The following is a 17,649-nucleotide window of genomic DNA, read 5'->3' as shown; positions in this document are numbered from 1 at the left end:
GAGTATCAACAAACAATATTTGTATCTTAAGATATTCAAGTAACCATGTTCACACAAAGATGTCAAGTAGCCTTAAAAATATCAATCAACAGGATACTTCAATCGTATGAATATGTACATGCTTGGTTTGCAAAAGATGTGTAATCTTTGTATTCAACAAATAATATGTGAGTATATAAATATTGCAACAAAGATCGCTAATACAAACTCAAATATCTTTTCACAAAATATGTAGATCTAAATCACACAAGATATTTGAAACTGTTTTTGAAAATGTTTTTGTAATCCAAAAACAAATACAATCTTCTCAAGATGTTGCAATGAAAGTGCAATCTCAAAAGATCAAATAAAGTCTTCTTAGGATGAACTTATCAGCAAATTCCCCTAAGAATCTTTAAGTTTGGCTCTCAATAAAATCGTGTCAATCAAATGGAACAAGGAGAGCAAACCTTTCCAAGCAAACACTCAATCGACTTACACCGGGTTTAGACAATCGTAGTGGGTAAGTATGAGCGATTGAAGATCGAAAATCGAGAGATAGAAAGTTTATGCACGAGAGAAATTTGCTTAATCGGTTTTTCTAAATTAGTTCTTATTTCCCAAAATGGAAATAAAGTATATATATATAGGCATACCATAAATTATGCTCATTGGGGACAAAGTCGGTATTTTTAGAAAAGAATAATACCATTTTAGCAAATTAAAATAGTTAAATATGGTAACATGTCAAAACAACCTGAGAGCACCGGTCGACTAGAAACATTTTTGGTAGACCCAAGTTCATATGATTTGGTCGACTAGGTCAAAAATGAACTTCAGAGTCAGTCGACCAGATCGGTGTGTCCAAGGCGATTTTTCAAAAACAGTGCGGTTCGGTCAACCAGGGCAAAAATGAACTAGGGACTCGATTGACCGGAAGGAGGTGATTTTTCAATTCTCCGAGGTTTGGTTAACCAGAACTAGAATAAACTAGACTGGTCAGTTGACCAGATCGTTGGATCCCACACCTGGGAACTCGGTCGACGAGGTTGGTGTGATACAAATTATGCTCGGTCAACCAGGAAGTCAAAGTATTGAATTCAAGATGGTTCGGTCGACTAGGGTCAAATGAGCTTCAGAGGCTTGGTCGACTAGACTGTGGTCAACTTGTTGCCCCAGACCGGATTCGATCGACCAAGGGAAAAATGACCTGTATAGGTCGGTCGACCGAAAGTGCATTTCGGTCCTTTTTCAAGCAAGCAATTACCCAAATCAAATGATCAATCATATGTATGCATGAATGAGTGTCATAGGGTCATTTTAAGCCTTTTTGAGAGCACTGAAAAAATTTGGTGTTGGTCGACCGAAGGGTAATCCCTAAGGTCTTTCCAAGGTCATTTTTATTTTGAGCTTACGTATTAGACCATGCATGTGATGTGTGTGATTATTACATACAGAAAAGCCCTAATTACTATTACAGACCCTTTACATGAATGAAATATATTACAACATAAGAAATTGGGTCTTCAATAGAAATTTGGTCTTCAATCTTCACTTTCTCCACGTGCATTATGATCTGTCAATTTAAGTTCCTGGACAAATCCTCAAACACTTATTAGATACAATGAGTATTTGTCATGATCAAAACAGGGCTGACCTATAAGGTCAACACCATCCTCAGAATCACCTCGAACCCATGTATCTCTAAAACCACCAAATTGACTAGTAAAGACCTCCCCTGAATATGGACTGGACAGTTCTTGAGTACCTTCCTACACAACACAACTACCCCAGTGGGTGTAGAAATAGACAAACTAATATCTAATTGTTGAGTTTTTATCCCACAAAATTTAACAAATTCCTAGGCGATAAAAGAATGAGTCGCCCTTAAATCAAACAAGTCAGTAGCTTTATATGATAGTATTGAAAAAGTACCTGTCATGACATCTCTTGTCGCCTCAGCATCTCTTGGTGTCGACTCATGCTGGGGCGGTATTCCTTTGCTATCGACCTTGGGGTGGCTAGTGACCTCCTCTGTATAGTCTAGGAGCAGGTGCGACAGCTGGTGGTGCTCAGCAGTTTCTCACCATATGCCTAGGTCGATGGCATCAATAAAAACAATCTCCCTGATCCAACACTCCCCCGAGTGTCTCCTGTAGCATATGAGACAAAGAGGAGGCATCTGTCTGCCCTGTAATGCCCAATCTCCCACTCCCTTTCTCCATCCTCCTCTGTTATCCTGCCTCCTTCAAGGCCCTCGGCTGGACCCTGTTTGCAAATGGAGGCACAAGCCTTTTTCCCTAGTTCTGTGCTGTAGCACCTCTCTGCAAGTCATTCTAAATCACTGCAGCTGTATCCACTACCTCTGCAAAAGTATAGGCTCAGAAGCCTATAACCTACTCAAACAAACTCTGTCTCAGGCCCTCCTCGAACTTTCTTGTCTTTTTTTCCTTGCCTAGAGTTAAATACGGGGCAAATTGGGACAACTCGATAAATCTGATTGCATACTGCTGTCCCGTTATATGCTCCCGCGTCAAGTACAAAAACTCCGCTGCCTTTGTGCTTTTAGCAGTAGTGGGAAAGTACTGCTTGAAAAATAATTCCCTAAAGCGGCTCCAGGTCACCACTACAGGCTTAGGTCTCTACTCCTCTATCAGTCTTGTTGATCTCCACCAGCGTTTAGCTTTCCCAATCAACTTAAACATTGCAAACAGTACCTTCTACTCATCTGTACATGAGAAAACTGCCAATATATCCTTTATATCCTGATCCCAATTCTCAACTACTAATGGGTCAGCCCTTTTAAAGAACGACGGAGGTCTCATGTGCGTGGACTGCTCAATGGTGCAGCAACACTTCCTTGAACTTCTAGCCATTTTTGCCATCACCTGCTAGGTGACACTATGTAACACTACATTAGGATCTCCACCACCTATACTAGAAGGCCCTGTATCATCACCTCTAGCATGGGCACTACTACTCCCTGGATCCATATTGAAAATGGCATAAAACAGTCTTAGAACTCTATAATCTCAACATCATTAATACACTCAATGAACTAAACTCATAAAATTGTCCTCTGCAATCATCCATTTCCAATATCCTCAATCCCAATTTAAGATTCAGTCATACCACTCAAAAACAAGAACCAGCGATAGTATCCATGGTTTTCTTAAAATCGTCATCCCAGAAAAATCACAAAAATAACCATGGAACTCTTGCCTCTAGGTCGCAAGATAGAACCCTAAATTCCCAATCTCATCCTCTAAGCAACAACTGATTCATATCTAAATCTACCCATCTCTTATTCTCCTCATAATCCATTCCTATACTCTGGTATTGTATTTTGCTGTTTACTAAAGTTTACAAAACCTAGCAACCTAGGCTCTGATACCAAACTGTGATGCCTCGATTTTCATACCATTTTATTTTCAGTAAATAATAAATATTAATCACACATCGGCAATGTCAAAAACTTTGATACCATTTAAACATAACTCGACCCGAAGTGGGTGCTGAGTAATGATCATACAAACATCCTTAACAGCGGAAGTCAATATTTTTAAACCATTTAGAATACAAATAACTAGAGTTCTAACCATTCATATATATATACATATACACATCTAACACATCCCAAAACATCAACCAAAAACTCTAGGGGAAACATACATCCCTAACTTAAAAACACTCACCCTATTTATCAGGGTACCAGCTCCCCTCTATCTTAGAGTTCTATCTTTTGGTCTGTAACGGTTCCTTGAAATATTTAGATATTTGGGTGAGACACATCTTAGTAAGATGGAATAAATTATTTATAGTGTGTGGTAGTAAGAGTTTTGTTATATCATAATGTTCTCATTTCAGTGATAATACCATCTGAGAAAATATACCAATTATACTCAAAATCATATAGATATAAAACATAAGCTTTTATAAGTTTTAATTCCATTTTCAAACTCATTCACATGCAACTCAAATTTATCAGCGAAAGTTCTCAAGGATAGGGGAGATTACACGCCCATACATGTAGCTCCCCTTTGTTCTGTTGTTGTTTGTAACCTTGCCCGAATAGTTTGGGTGTGGCTACAACTGATACTTATCAGGGCACTCACCTTACTCAGTAAGCCCTTAGGTGGAGAGTTGTACTTCACCTTATTTATTTATGTTATTAAACTAACACTTTTTTTTTTTCATTTCCATTTCATCATCTAGCACATGATCGGTAACCAATACATACGCGTCTGTAACTCATGGCTGCCCTGAGGATATTCTCCACACCATGCTTCCCCCTATGGTCGAGGTTATACGACCTGAAGGCTGGATCTAAACTGTAGTTGGCCTACCCAGTTAGATTAAAATAAACAATCCATATACCCATGTGTAGTACGAATGGCCCGCCAAACCCTAGTCTGGACTTTAGGGTGCAAAACTACCCTTCTCACTAGCTTATTCGACTGTCACGCCACACTCTCCACAAGACCGCATGGTTGCACTTATCATCCGCTAGAATCAGTACCATGCTTTTTATCACAATCCATCCATTAGGGTTCTCATTTTCATATTTACACATTCACATTCCAGTATTCCCATCTCAACATTCACATTTCACTATTCGCAATTCAGTATTCACATTGTAGTATTCGCATTGCAATATTCACATTTCAGTATTCACATTCCAAGATTCACATTTTCATATTCTCATTTCAATATTCACATTGAAGTATTCACATTGCACTATTCACATTTCCATATTCACATTTCAATATTCCAAATTCAGTATTCGCAATAGGTTCTCATTTCATGTATTTCAACATTTCTCAATATAAAACATATCATTATTTCATACTGCCACATTTATCATAGAAATAATTTCTATATATATATATATATATATATATATATATATATATCATGTTCCATCATTTTTCCAGTAAATATATCCATGTTACATATTTCATCATTTCTCAGAAAATACTCTTTGATATATCACCTTTTCATTGTTTCTCAATAAACAATTCTCTTACATTGCTGTTCAGTATATAAACATCACTAGGTTTCTCTTATATTCTTTTCTGCACAAAAATATTTCAATATATGTTTATCTCATATTCTCATAATTCGCCATGTAGTTCACACAACCTAGTTTCAAACATGTTCTCAGTATAACTCATATGCCACACGGTTTCGTCTGTTATTCATTATATACAGTTAAAATGTCATATCACCATTTTCACATATTTATTCAACCCATAATTTCTAAAATACTGCTATAATTTATTCCCCTTACTTGACTTACTAAGAGATCCACTAGCATCCTAGATCCTACGCTTCACGGCGTTCGAAACTCAAAAGCCTGAAATTCACATTTCCCCAAATTAATCAACTCAATTCCCAGAACAATTGTCATTTAGCACTTCCTAGGTTCCGAATACCTAAAATAGCCCATTAAACCCTAAAATACTTCACTTACCCTGATTTTGTGATGGTGCCCGAGAACTCCAAATTAAAAATCTACTTTGGTTAAGTTATAGAGAATCTTCCCACGAACCTCGTGGTATCTTTTGATTGTTGATTCAGCCTAAAATAGAGCATAAATTGAAGAGAGAAAGAAGGAGGACCGAAACCCTCGTGTGTGTGTGTGTGTGTGTGTGTGTGTGTGAGAGAGAGAGAGAGAGAGAGAGAGAGAGAGAAATTACGTTGAAAATGATTAAGAGTCTATTTATAGGCCAGCATTCGTCAACGAGTTAAAGTGATTCATCGACGAGCCCACGAAGGCACTTTGTTGACTTTTTGAGTCCTATCTCATTTTTGATAATGACAAATACATGGTATTTAATGTTTGCTGAGTTTGTGTGCAGGATCAAATTGGCGAAATCATACGGCGGCATATATTGACTTGAAGCAAAAGAAGACCCAAAGTGTTTTATTACTTTTTAGTTTTTAATTCGGGTTTGTAATATTATTTAAATTATAATGGTTTGTAATAATTGGTGTATCATGCATGTAGGATCTATAAGCTCAAGACTATAGATGGATCTTAGGGATCACCGGTCGACCGACGCCAGATTTTTAGGGTATATGCTCAAAGGCCTTAGATCGACCATAGGACCCAAAGTTTTGTATGAAAATGTCCCCTATAATCTTAGAATTGATTATCATATGAATAGGGACACTTCATAAGAAGAATAGGACCGAAATGCTAAATGTTGTCATGTTTGGTTGACCGAAGTCCAATACACAGAGTTCTTCGGTCGACCGAACCTTCCTAGGCTCAAACTATTGACCACTCGGTCGACTGACCTAAAATGTATACCAATGCACTGGTCGACCAAACAGACACGTGAGAAGTTCCAACACCCTTGTCGACCAAACCTCTAGGTTCAAAAGAACTTGGTCGACCGAAGTGTATAAAGTTCGGTCAACCAAACTTAGTATGTTCTACTAAACCTTGGAGGGTTTAAAATTGCCTTTGGATGGTTGACTGAAATTGTAGTTCAAAAATACCCCGGTTGACCGAACTCAGTGAGATAGTCGACCAAATCTTAAATTTGGTCGACAGAACCTCTCGGGTTGGTCAATTTTTAACCGTAGTAACTCAGGTTAATTAAGGGTAAATTGGTTTTAAAATTCATTAAAAAAATTTAATACTACCTTTTGTGTCCTAATGGTTATATTTTTGAGTAAGGCTATATATATGTGATCATTTGAAAAAATTAGGAGATGATTAGGGATTTTGATTAGGGAAATTTCCTCTGAAATTTTGAGAGCTCTATCATCCCATACTAAGCCAAATACTCATCCTTTGCTCATTCATTTGAAAAATCTTATTGTGTGAGAGTATTCTTGAGTGATTCTACAATATTCCTACTTGCTAAAAACTCTCTGAAATTTTGAGAGCTCTATCATCCCATACTAAGCCAAATACTCATCCTTTGCTCATTCATTTGAAAAATCTTATTGTGTGAGAGTATTCTTGAGTGATTCTACAATATTCCTACTTGCTAAAAACTCTCTTTGATTTATTGCTTGATTGATTTTTATTGAGAGTTTTAGTTTATAGTTTTTCCCCCCAGTTTGTTTAATAACTTCATTGTGTGGGGAAAACTTTGAAGCTTGTGAGTCTTGGCATTTGCATTGCAAGACTCCAAGACCTGTATTTTGATTGTCATAAAATTATTTTTGACAAGCTTATATTTCAAATATCTCTTTATGCTAGAATCTTGAGAAAATATTTTTAGAGATATTTTGATTACTATTGTTGGAAATCTTTGAAACCCTAATTTGTGATTGAGATATACTTTGGTTTATAGTTTCAAAGATTAGCTTGTAGGAACACTTTTGTGCTTAAATTTGAGATAATCATTACTTTGAGTGTTGATTGCACATATACGCCATTGAGCTTATAGTTATTACATTATTGATGTGCATTGATTATACTGTGCTATATTATAGTACATACCTACTTGTTGAGGAGCATATTTTCGTGTACGCAAAAATTATTATATAATTTGTGTTTCAGGCGTAGGCCTGAAGAGGGAGACTAGCCCTTTGGAATAGTCCTAGATTGGCTTATACTCGGTTAGGAAAGCTAGGTGCACCATCCTTGTAAGGTGTGGTTGTAGGTTGAGGTCAGCCTCGTTAATTGACTTGGTTGTAAACTGTGCCGCTCCACCCATTAAGTGAGCATTAGCGGAATCCTCGGGCTTGCGAGCTAGAGGCGGGGACGTAGGCACAGTTGTCCGAACCTCGATAACATATCATGTGTGCACTTTACATTTTCGCAATTTATTTTTTGCACATGTATGTTTTATGTTTATTGGTTGAGTATCTGATTGGATTTGCAATTACATAGAAAGACCCTAGGTTGCATAATACTGTTGTTAGATTGATTGACCTAGGGATAAATTTTTAAATACCCAATTCAACCCCCTCTTGGGAATATACTAATTCCAACACATTTCGTCGATGAACCTTAAATTCTCTAAAAGTCCCTGACTCTCGATATCTTCTCATTGATGAGACATGTGTACTTCGTCGACGAGACCTATAGGGATATTCGTCGACGAAGACCATTGGTTCGTTGACAGAGCCCTGCTAATCCCCCTTTTCCCTTTTTCCTTCTCTTTCATTTCATTTCTTTTATTACTTTCATAAATTAAATTTTCTTGGTCTCTACACTTTCCCCTAGTCGCGTCTTGGTCGAGGCTCGTGGGAAATCAGGAATTCAAACTTCAACATCTTCGACCTAGTCGTGCCAATGGGTCTTGCTGGTCGAGTTACTGGTTGAGACTTGCAGGATCTCAACTTCAGGAACTCGACTTGGTCGCCCCTCATGGTCTCCTTGGTCGAGCAGTTGGTCGAGACTCTCAGTATCTCTAGCTCAGTAGGCTTCGATATCTCGACCTTGTCGCCCTTGAGGGCCACTTGGTCGATCACTTGGTCAAACCTTGCAGCATTTCTTCTTCAGTCTGAATCTTGGAGTCTGTAGCTTGTGACATGGTCGCCCTTATGTTTGTTGGTCGCACCACATGGTCGAACAAGGTCTTTTCTCCTTTGATGTATTGAGGCACTAAGGGATTGTTTGAGCATCTAATTTGAGTTTTAAGTATCCCAAATACTCCATTGACTTCTTGTAATGCTTATCTCCTCGGTTTTAACCCGTTTTTCCTAAAACATGAACAAACCTTGCATAACTTTGAACTATATTAACAAAGGACATTTACAGGATAAAGGAAGACAAAACTGGTAGGCTCACCAAGGCTTGGATCCTTAAATACCAAGAAATTTTTTTATAAAACCTAACTAATCCCAAGTTCACTAAAAAGTGGGGGAAGTTGGGTGTTGATCCTCAGGGACTTAAAGCACAGTTATCAAAACCACTTTCAAATAAGTTTATTATAGCCTTATGTAAAAGAAAAGTAAAAAGATGGTATTTTTCAAGGTGTGTTCTAACAATTATTGGAAAGCAGATAAATCTAAATTAACCCTACTCCTACAAAACAATGCTCAATCATGAATTTGACCTAGGATGTTGTGTGAGTAATCTAAGTTCATTCAGTTTACCATATTAAGCTAACCGAGAATTGGCTAAATGGTCCAAGGGGTCATTCGATGGCATAGGGTAGCAAGGGTGCACCAACTGTTCGGAGCATAGTCGGGAACTGGAGTATGCTTTATCATAACGATTATGAGAACCTCAATGGGAGACCGTAGCCTACTAGGTGTACCTGACTAAAGCTGTCAAAAATGCTATCTTATCTACCAAGTATTCATCATAATCAAGCTGTATAGGAAAGCAATAAAGGAAAACGATTAAATGAAAGCATGTAAAGATGAAAGCAGTAAAGAGAAAGCATGTAAATATGACTTCTTTATTGCAGAACAAATCATCTGTTACTAACGATCACTCATACACAAAGAGAACCAGAGCAGGAATGTAAATACAAAAGTATGTAAATCTAATCTACAGTGGTTCTCAATGGCATTTTAGGTATGTGAGTAACCCAAAATTGGCCAAAGAGGAACCCTAAGCTCATTGTCGAAGCTACTATATATACCCATTAGGGTTTACAAGGTATGGAATTCAAAAAATGGAAACTGCTGTAAGTATCTTGTGACATAGATCGTCAGTTCCGACCAAGTTGCATCCATACTTTCCCATGGTTGTGCTTTGGTCGATTCTCCCGAGAAAGCAGGAATTCAAATTCAGATCTTGTTGACATAGTCGCACCATTGGGTCTTGATGGTCAAGTGAATGGTCAAGACTTGCAGGATCTTTAGCTTTAGGAAATCTCAGGAACTCGACTCCGTCGCCCATAATGGTCTCTCTAGTTGAGCATTTGGTCGAGACTGTCGGTAGTTCAGTCTTTAGTTAGCTTCAATCTCTAGACCTAGTTGCCCTAGAGGGTCACTTGGTCGACCTTTGCAAATATTTTTGTCTCAGGCCTGAACCTTGGAGTTCACATCTATTGCCTTGGTCACCCCTACTGGTGGCTAGTTGCTCCACATGGTCGAAGAAGATCTTTCTTCCTTGAATGCACCGATGTTCTAGGGACTTGGCTAAACATCTAATTTGAGCATTGAGTGTCCTAAATATTCCCTTGACTTTTCGTAATGCCTAATTTTGTGGTTTTAACCTGTTTTCCCTGAAACATGGACAAACCTTGCATAGCTCTGAAATATGATAAAAAAGGGTTTCATACAAAATAAATGAGGATAAATAAAGGTAAATGAGAGCCTAAAATAGTGCATTTTAGGGGCTCATAAAAAACAAAGGTAAATAAGGGCCTAAAATAGTATATTTTAAGGACTCATCAATATCATGCTAATATCATAGGACATTCAGTACACAAATTTTTGTTTTTTAAGCACATGTTGCAAGCCTTAAGAGATGCGAGTTGGCGGGTGTTTAACATGAAGGAGCCTAATATACATGGGAATTCGTTGCCTAATCACGGTGGAAATAGTGTAAATGTCGTTAGGTTGGAGGAGTGACTGGAAGTAGGTCTCTCACTAAAAGCAAAGGTAACAAAAGATTTTTCAAGCTCTTATCCCAGCTGCCTTATGTTGGGAGATTTGAAGGGAAAGGAACTCAAGAATTTTTCAAAGCATTCACAAATCAGCAGCCTATACCCAAGAAAAGGCTATAACAATTTATTCCTTTGAAGCCGTTCTAACTACCATTTTATGGGCATGAACTAGAATGAATTTCTACTTTGCTGTTCAACAATAGGGTTGTAATTCTGCTATACTTTCTAGCTGTGTAATTCTCAGCTCCCAAGCATCTTGTTGGGGAATGGGGAGTTGTCCTTAATGCAGTATTTTTCACCTTTTCCTCTTAAAAAAAGAATTATACCAAAGATGTGATACAATAGGCATAATGTAGTTCCTAAGTAGATGCAGGGCCGGCTTGACCTTAAGGCACTTGAGGTGCTTGCTTTCCAAATTTTTTTTTTTAATATAATAATGTTAATATTATTTATGATGCTCTCTTCCCATACATTGACTTTCTCACTATCAAGTAAATAAAATTATATTTTAAAATATAAAAAGATATAATTTAATTCTTTCTTTTTCAAGTAAATTTTGGGATCTCAAATTTTTTTTAAATGTAATAATGTTAACATTATTTATGATGTTCTCTTCTCATATATTAACTTTTCCATTATCAAATAAATGAAATACAGGTTGAATATAAAATTTTAATTAGTGATTTTACATCTAAAAAAATTAAAAAAATTAATTTTAAATAAAATAAAAATTAAATAAAATATTAAGTACCCCTAATTAAATCATTCGTCTAAAACTCCATATTATAAAGAGTGATCATGTATGGTATTTGTCAAGAGATATGTGTCATATTATAAAAAGTGGGTCCTGAGTAGATGTATGGTATTTGTCAAGAGATATGTGTAATATATTTATGTAGCTAAAAGACACGTACGTGCCGTCTTTTTCATCCACACACCTTCCCTGGCTAGCGGTGCATCCTGATAAAACTCAATGAATGCCCTCTTTTTTTCTTCTGAACGTTTCGACGGCAGGAACTAATGCCGGGCCCTCGATCACTGGTGCGCGTTTGTTTTCAGCGATAGGAACGAGACTCGTCGTGAACCTGGCTGGCGAAACTGTCCAAATGCACTTCTCAATCTGGTGGGGAATTAAGTAATTATAACTAAACTAAAACTCATCAGTGGCATATGCCTCAGCATATTAGAAATCTAGCTACCAAAGTTAACAGACCATTACGTGATAACACTCCGTGTGGTAAATTTATACTCTCTCTCTCTCTCTCTGTTTGTTTTTTTCCTGCGCCACCTACCAATCAAGCCAATCAAAGCTCGCTTAAGGAACCTGATGATGAACGGCAGACCACTTTTACCTTCTTAATGTATGGCACCTTTTTTTTTTTTTTAATGCGAGTTTGCCAGTCTGCTACATGCACATCCAGAATTACCATCTTAGCTAGGCCTTAATATTTCTTTCAGCATGAAGATGGCGTCCCTCTTCTTCAAGAAGTTATATATATATATATATATATATATATATATATATATATATATGTATGTAACAGTAAAGGGGAAAGTGTGCAAGAATAAAAGAGGAAAATGAGTTATAAGGCTGAAAAGCCAAATATTTTTTTTTTAATATCTATTTTATTTTTTTATTTTTGCTTGAATGTGACTTTTTATCAAAGAACAGAAAACGCAAGCCTTATCTAATATTTTGCATCATTTATTTTTTTGAATAAATGATAACCACACACTATCTTCTCTTGTTGCCTATTATATGAATTTTTAGTTTTTCTCAAGTTTAACATTTTCGAGTAACACCACTCTCTTCTATCCTACTTGTTACGGGCTTGTGATGATCATAATGATTAAAATTTAATTTTTTTTCTTATGGTAGTAACAATATATATATATATATATATATAATATACTAATTCCTTTATATATACTCAAAATTTGTACCTTTTATTATAGGTTTTCAATTTTTTAAATAATTTTTTAAAAATGTGTGACTATAAAATAAGACATGTTTAACCTGTTGAGTGCAATGTGAGAAAGTAATTGATGACTAATTAAACATGAAGAGAAACAATTCAAAATGGGAAGAGCAAGAATATATGAAATTCAATTTAATGCATTCATGAAATATGAGCTATACGAGACAAGGCATGATTTGTCACATTTCTAACATTAAGAAAATAGGCACACTGATACATGGAGGAAAAGTTTCCCATTATAATTTCTCCAGCATTACACGGCCTTGAGATGGATTACACTGCTGCCTTACATAGGCATTTCAAAGTGGGTGTGAGAGCTGGCATTAACTGCTTCAAGCTTTCGTTCACCATGCGTGGTTCATGCATGCCTTTACCTTTTCAGGCATCCACATACTCACATTTCACCTTCTACCCAATTCTACTGGCACCTCTATTTTTGTTTTTTTTTGTTTTTGATTTTTTGTAAAATACTCTTTAGCATATCAGCACCGACTACGGTAATTAATTAGCATATGTATATGGATATTGAGTACTAAAGGGTATGAGTAACTGTTTCCCCCTTCCAATAAATTTAAAATAATATGATTCGTTTTTCCAATACTATGTATATATATATATATATATATATATATATATATATTAATTAGCCTAGCTTAATTTATAGTTTAACTATTTAGAATTTTACCACATAATGCATTTTACAAGATCAAGTCATTTCCATGTCAATCTTTGAATATTTTTTATTTCACTCTTTCAGCATTTTACCACATAATGCATTTTTTTTCTCTTTGCTTTGCTCTTTCAATGAAAAAACAGAGATAGTATAAAGCTTGGGCATTCAGTCGGGCACTAGACCATAATTGACTGGCGCAATATATGGGAGCAGCAAAAGCATATGTGTACTGAAAATCTGAACAGCGAAAGCACGAGGTAGAAATCTGAACATGAGGATCACATCAACCGGTTTCGTATCTTAATCGTTTCTGCAAAACTTAAAATCTAGCTGAGGGTTGGGTTGGTGCAGAATCGACCACGCTTGAGATTAACTTGCACTGTAGCTTGATCCGTCAAATATGTACGCGGAGGTCGCCATCTTGAGTGGGAAATTTAGAAGCTCTGTGTAGCCACTACTTTTTCATTTGGCTTGCCGACATATGGAATTTAAAGCCTTTGATTTTTCCTCCTCGAAAGGTAATTTCTTGACAAGATAGAATTGTAATGTTCCATGCATTAGGTAATTTATTATTAGGCCACAATGTGCAAATAAATGAGAATAGTGCACCTTCATAATTATGGATTTGTAGCTTGCAAATTTTGATTTAATAAATACACATATTCTTGACTTAATAAATGCTCTTAACTCAATAAATACTATGCATGCTACACTATTTTTATGTATTTTTTTTTCCTTATAAAAGGTGTGTGTGTTGTAGAGGAAGTGAGACATAAGTGTAGTTGGGGTGGTGTAAGTAAGTGTGTTATAAACTGTGATTGAGAGATAGAAAAGTTGAGATAGAGTTAAGTTTGGGTGTGTTACTCCACTTCGACTGTATTTTTTATTGATTTAGTGAAAGTAACTCCAGTATATTTTCTATTAATTTAGTGAAAGTAACTCCGCTATTCCTTATGATTACTTACTTTTACTTGTGTTATGAACCATCCTCAATCCCTTCAACTTACAAATATATGAATAGAAAACCATTCCGGCGGGAGGCTCAAGGTCGTCGGACATGCTGGCGTCGGCATCGACAACGTGGATCTGGCGGAGGCGACGGAGCACAGGTGTCTCGTGGTTAACGCGCCCACGACGAACACTGTAGCCGCCGCTGAACACGGGATTGCTTTGCTCACAGCCATGTCTCGCAAGATTGCGCAGGCTGATGCGTCTGTGAAAGCTGTTTAGTGCTGGTGATGATTTAACAGCTAAGGGAAAAGTGTGCCAGAATTAGATTAGTACGCAGTGGTGTGGCGAAAAGTCTAACTGCGGGACCGAATACTGGATCCCTCGCCCTTATCATATGGACCCAAGTGTAAAAAAAAGTATCATTACATGTAGACCACACGAATGCATGAATATGAAATAAGATGGATATCCAGTTTCTACAATCTACCAAACTCAACCCAAATTAAGCAAATAAATGAATAAAAAAAAAATGAATAAATGGATGGAAAATGTAGTGGACACGTGTCGTGAAGGTAGAGGCTACATTCCACTATAAAAGGCCCAACCTTGCCCTCCAGTTTTTGCATCACCAGCAGAGCCCTAACTGCACTGCTTTAGAGAGATGTCTTTCACAAACTTTCTTCTTCTCCTTCTTGGAGCGGTGGTTCTTCTCGCTGCTCCATCCGAACCCTCCGACCTCCTTCCCGATGGCAAGCCTTACAAACCACCTTACAAGCCACCCTACAAGCCCCCACCTCATAAGGGATACCCTCCCGTTGAGGAAGCGGAAGTCGACGGCTACAAGCCGCCCTACAAGCCCCCCTACAAGCCGCCTCATAAGAAACATCCCCCCGCTGAGGAAGCCGAAGTCGAAGTGGATGGCCACAAGCCACCTTACTACAAGCCTCCTTACTACAAGCCGCCTTACCACAAGCCACCTTACTACAAGCCGCCTTACCACAAGCCACCTTACTACAAGCCGCCTTACCACAAGCCACCTCCTGCTGAAGAAGCCGAAGTCGAAGTCGATGGCCACAAGCCACCTTATTACAAGCCGCCTTACCACAAGCCACCTTACCACAAGCCGCCTTACCACAAGCCGCCCACGGCTAACTGAACATAATCGAGCTAGTGACTGCAAGACTTAATTTAAAGACGTAGCTACAATAAGCAGATATTATTATGGTGTACTGTATCTATAGTTGGTCTTGAAGTTGAATAAGAGCTCGTGCAAGCATGTCAGCCTTTATATTTTTATTGCAACTATGTAGAGCCAGTCAAAGGTATGAAAGAGGCTAGTGATCATGTTATATATATGGCCTGCTGGTTGTGGTCTTTTTATCACCAAGGTGTTTGCATCAATTTTCTGCGTGGGGTTTCTGAATTCTTTCTGCATGCAATTTGCAGAGTAGTAGCCAGCCTAGGTAGCTAGTTGGTAACTGTAGTCATCTAAAGCTTACCACGAACCTTATATATATACCCCGCCTAAATTGTGATAAAAAATTAAAGAATATTTCAAATTAAAAAATAACAAGGTCTCCCTTAGGCGTTGGAAAAACACATATCTCCTTTGAAGGCCTCAAATTTTAAAAATTTCCTATAAAATTTGTCTAAAAGACACGAACCTTTCTTATATTTAGTAAAAATAAAGGTTAAGGGAGGGTACAAGGGTCTCAAAAAGGCAAACATTAAGATAAGATTGATTTATGGAGTTTTTGAAAAGGTAGGTGTTACAAGATGGATTGTAAAATAATAATAATAATAATAATAATAATAATAATAATAATTTTTTGACAAATCTCAAGAGAAATTATTATTATTATTATTATTATTATATGAAGGAAGGTAATATAGCTTTTAACTACGATTCCCTCAATATATTATTTTAAAAAAAATTCACTCACTACATATTACCATTTACTAGTAATATTTTTAAAGCATGAATGCATAAATAATTAGAAAATGGAGAGAACATTTTGACAATTTCATAAAATATAAGATATCAGCTCGTCTTCTATTAAATGATAGAAAAACAAGCTTTTCAATTTCTAAAAATGCGTAAACTTAGATTTGGATTGTGGGAGTTTGAATAAAGCATAGTACAAATTATATTAGCATTCTTTTAAATTTACACAAAAATTTCTTAAAATATAAGTTAACAGGTCATCTTCTATTTTTTTTTTATTACATAGGAACATAGGTCATCTTCTATTAAATGATATAAACGTGTGCTTTTCAATTTCTAAAAATACTTGGACTTGGATTTGGATGGTATGAATTTGAATAAAAAATAGTGCATAATTATATTATCATTCTTTTAAATTTATACAAATTCAAATCCAAATTCCGAGGTTGATGCTATTGAACACTAACTACTATATAATATCTCACACTGATCATACAAGTATGGCAACTAATTAACTAAAAGTGCTTAAATATTTTAACTAATATTTATTGGGTCATTTTAAGAATTTGTAACTAATTAAAAGAAGTGCTTACAATTTTCAGTCAACATTTATTGGTCATTTTGAAGAATCTCTTACTACTTATATCTTAACCTTCAAAATTAAATATTTAAAAAATAAATGTCTTACAACCAAATAAAAAAAAAATTAAAACTGTATATCGAACTACATCTATGACTGAATTACAATTCTTTTTTTCTTTTTTCTTTTTTCTTTTTCTTTCATTAGGCATGATTGAATTACACTTGCACAGGTATAGCTTGTGCTCAACTGCAAACTATTAATTATTACATGTAGAAATATGACAAACTATTCATAATGGAATTCGCAATAATGAGATATAAGGTATACTTTAACAAATTTGTAACTAGAGGATCAATGATTTAGTTTCAAAAACTTATCTTTATATTAGCATTGCAATTGATAGTTAACTAATAAAATTTACAAGGTGCAATTTGTATTTGATAGGTAGCAAATTGTTAGTCTAAAATTAAATAAGGTCAAACAAATATTAAATAGAATTAAAGGAAATAATAAACTCTTGTAACTCCTTCAAAAAGACCCATAAGTCGAATATACAATGTCCAACATATATAAAAGGTTCAAAAATCACTAGTTGTTCCTCATAAATGGGGAATTATTGAGAGGATTGAAGACCTACACAATTATAAAAGGAACACTTCGGGAAGAGGTAAGATCATCTAAGAAACTTTTAATCTTATACTATTGTCATTTAATGCATACCATTCCATCTTCCTGATTTAAGCATCGAAATGATCCCCGAAATTAATACACTTAAATCAAATGGTAGTGATTACATGGTCATGGCATATACAAAGTCAATATTCCTCTAAATACGTGGAATTAAAAGACAATTAGATAGGATAATGAAACCCTTATAACCCCCAAATAAACGTCAGATTAAAAACTCATAAATCATATGTAACTCTCAGCATAAAGGCTCATAACTCCTTATAATCTCTTCTTGATTGGAGAATTAATAGGAAGAAGGCCAAACAACTATAAAAGGG

At 36.1% G+C, this 17,649-nt stretch overlaps 2 protein-coding genes across 2 annotated transcripts; both read left to right on the top strand.

Moving 5' to 3' along the window:
• The first annotated feature begins 13,346 nt into the window (after positions 1–13,346).
• LOC131151992 (D-3-phosphoglycerate dehydrogenase 3, chloroplastic-like) lies at positions 13,347–15,501 on the top strand. The gene is made up of 2 exons (XM_058103534.1): positions 13,347–13,681; positions 14,185–15,501. The coding sequence occupies exons 1-2, from the start codon at positions 13,645–13,647 to the stop codon at positions 14,391–14,393; spliced, it is 246 nt and encodes an 81-aa protein (XP_057959517.1). The 5' UTR covers positions 13,347–13,644; the 3' UTR covers positions 14,394–15,501.
• On the top strand, positions 14,776–15,270 carry LOC131151256 (repetitive proline-rich cell wall protein 1-like). Its single transcript, XM_058102509.1, has one exon. It carries the CDS (start codon positions 14,776–14,778, stop codon positions 15,268–15,270), a length of 495 nt encoding a protein of 164 aa, XP_057958492.1.
• Positions 15,502–17,649: the final 2,148 nt, after the last annotated feature.

Source organism: Malania oleifera, chromosome 3 (assembly GCF_029873635.1).
Source record: "Malania oleifera isolate guangnan ecotype guangnan chromosome 3, ASM2987363v1, whole genome shotgun sequence".
NCBI lineage: Eukaryota > Viridiplantae > Streptophyta > Magnoliopsida > Santalales > Ximeniaceae > Malania > Malania oleifera.
The sequence above is the reverse complement of the archived record's forward strand: the minus strand, read 5'-3'. Positions and strand labels throughout refer to the sequence as shown.

Excerpts from the sequence above, each read along its gene's own strand:
- LOC131151992 (XM_058103534.1), top strand. The coding sequence starts at position 13,645 with ATGGAATTTAAAGCCTTTGATTTTTCCTCCTCGAAAG. Across the intron at positions 13,682-14,184 it reads TGATTTTTCCTCCTCGAAAG|AAAACCATTCCGGCGGGAGG; the intron begins GTAATTTCTTGA and ends ATATATGAATAG.
- LOC131151256 (XM_058102509.1), top strand. The coding sequence starts at position 14,776 with ATGTCTTTCACAAACTTTCTTCTTCTCCTTCTTGGAGCGGTGGTTCTT.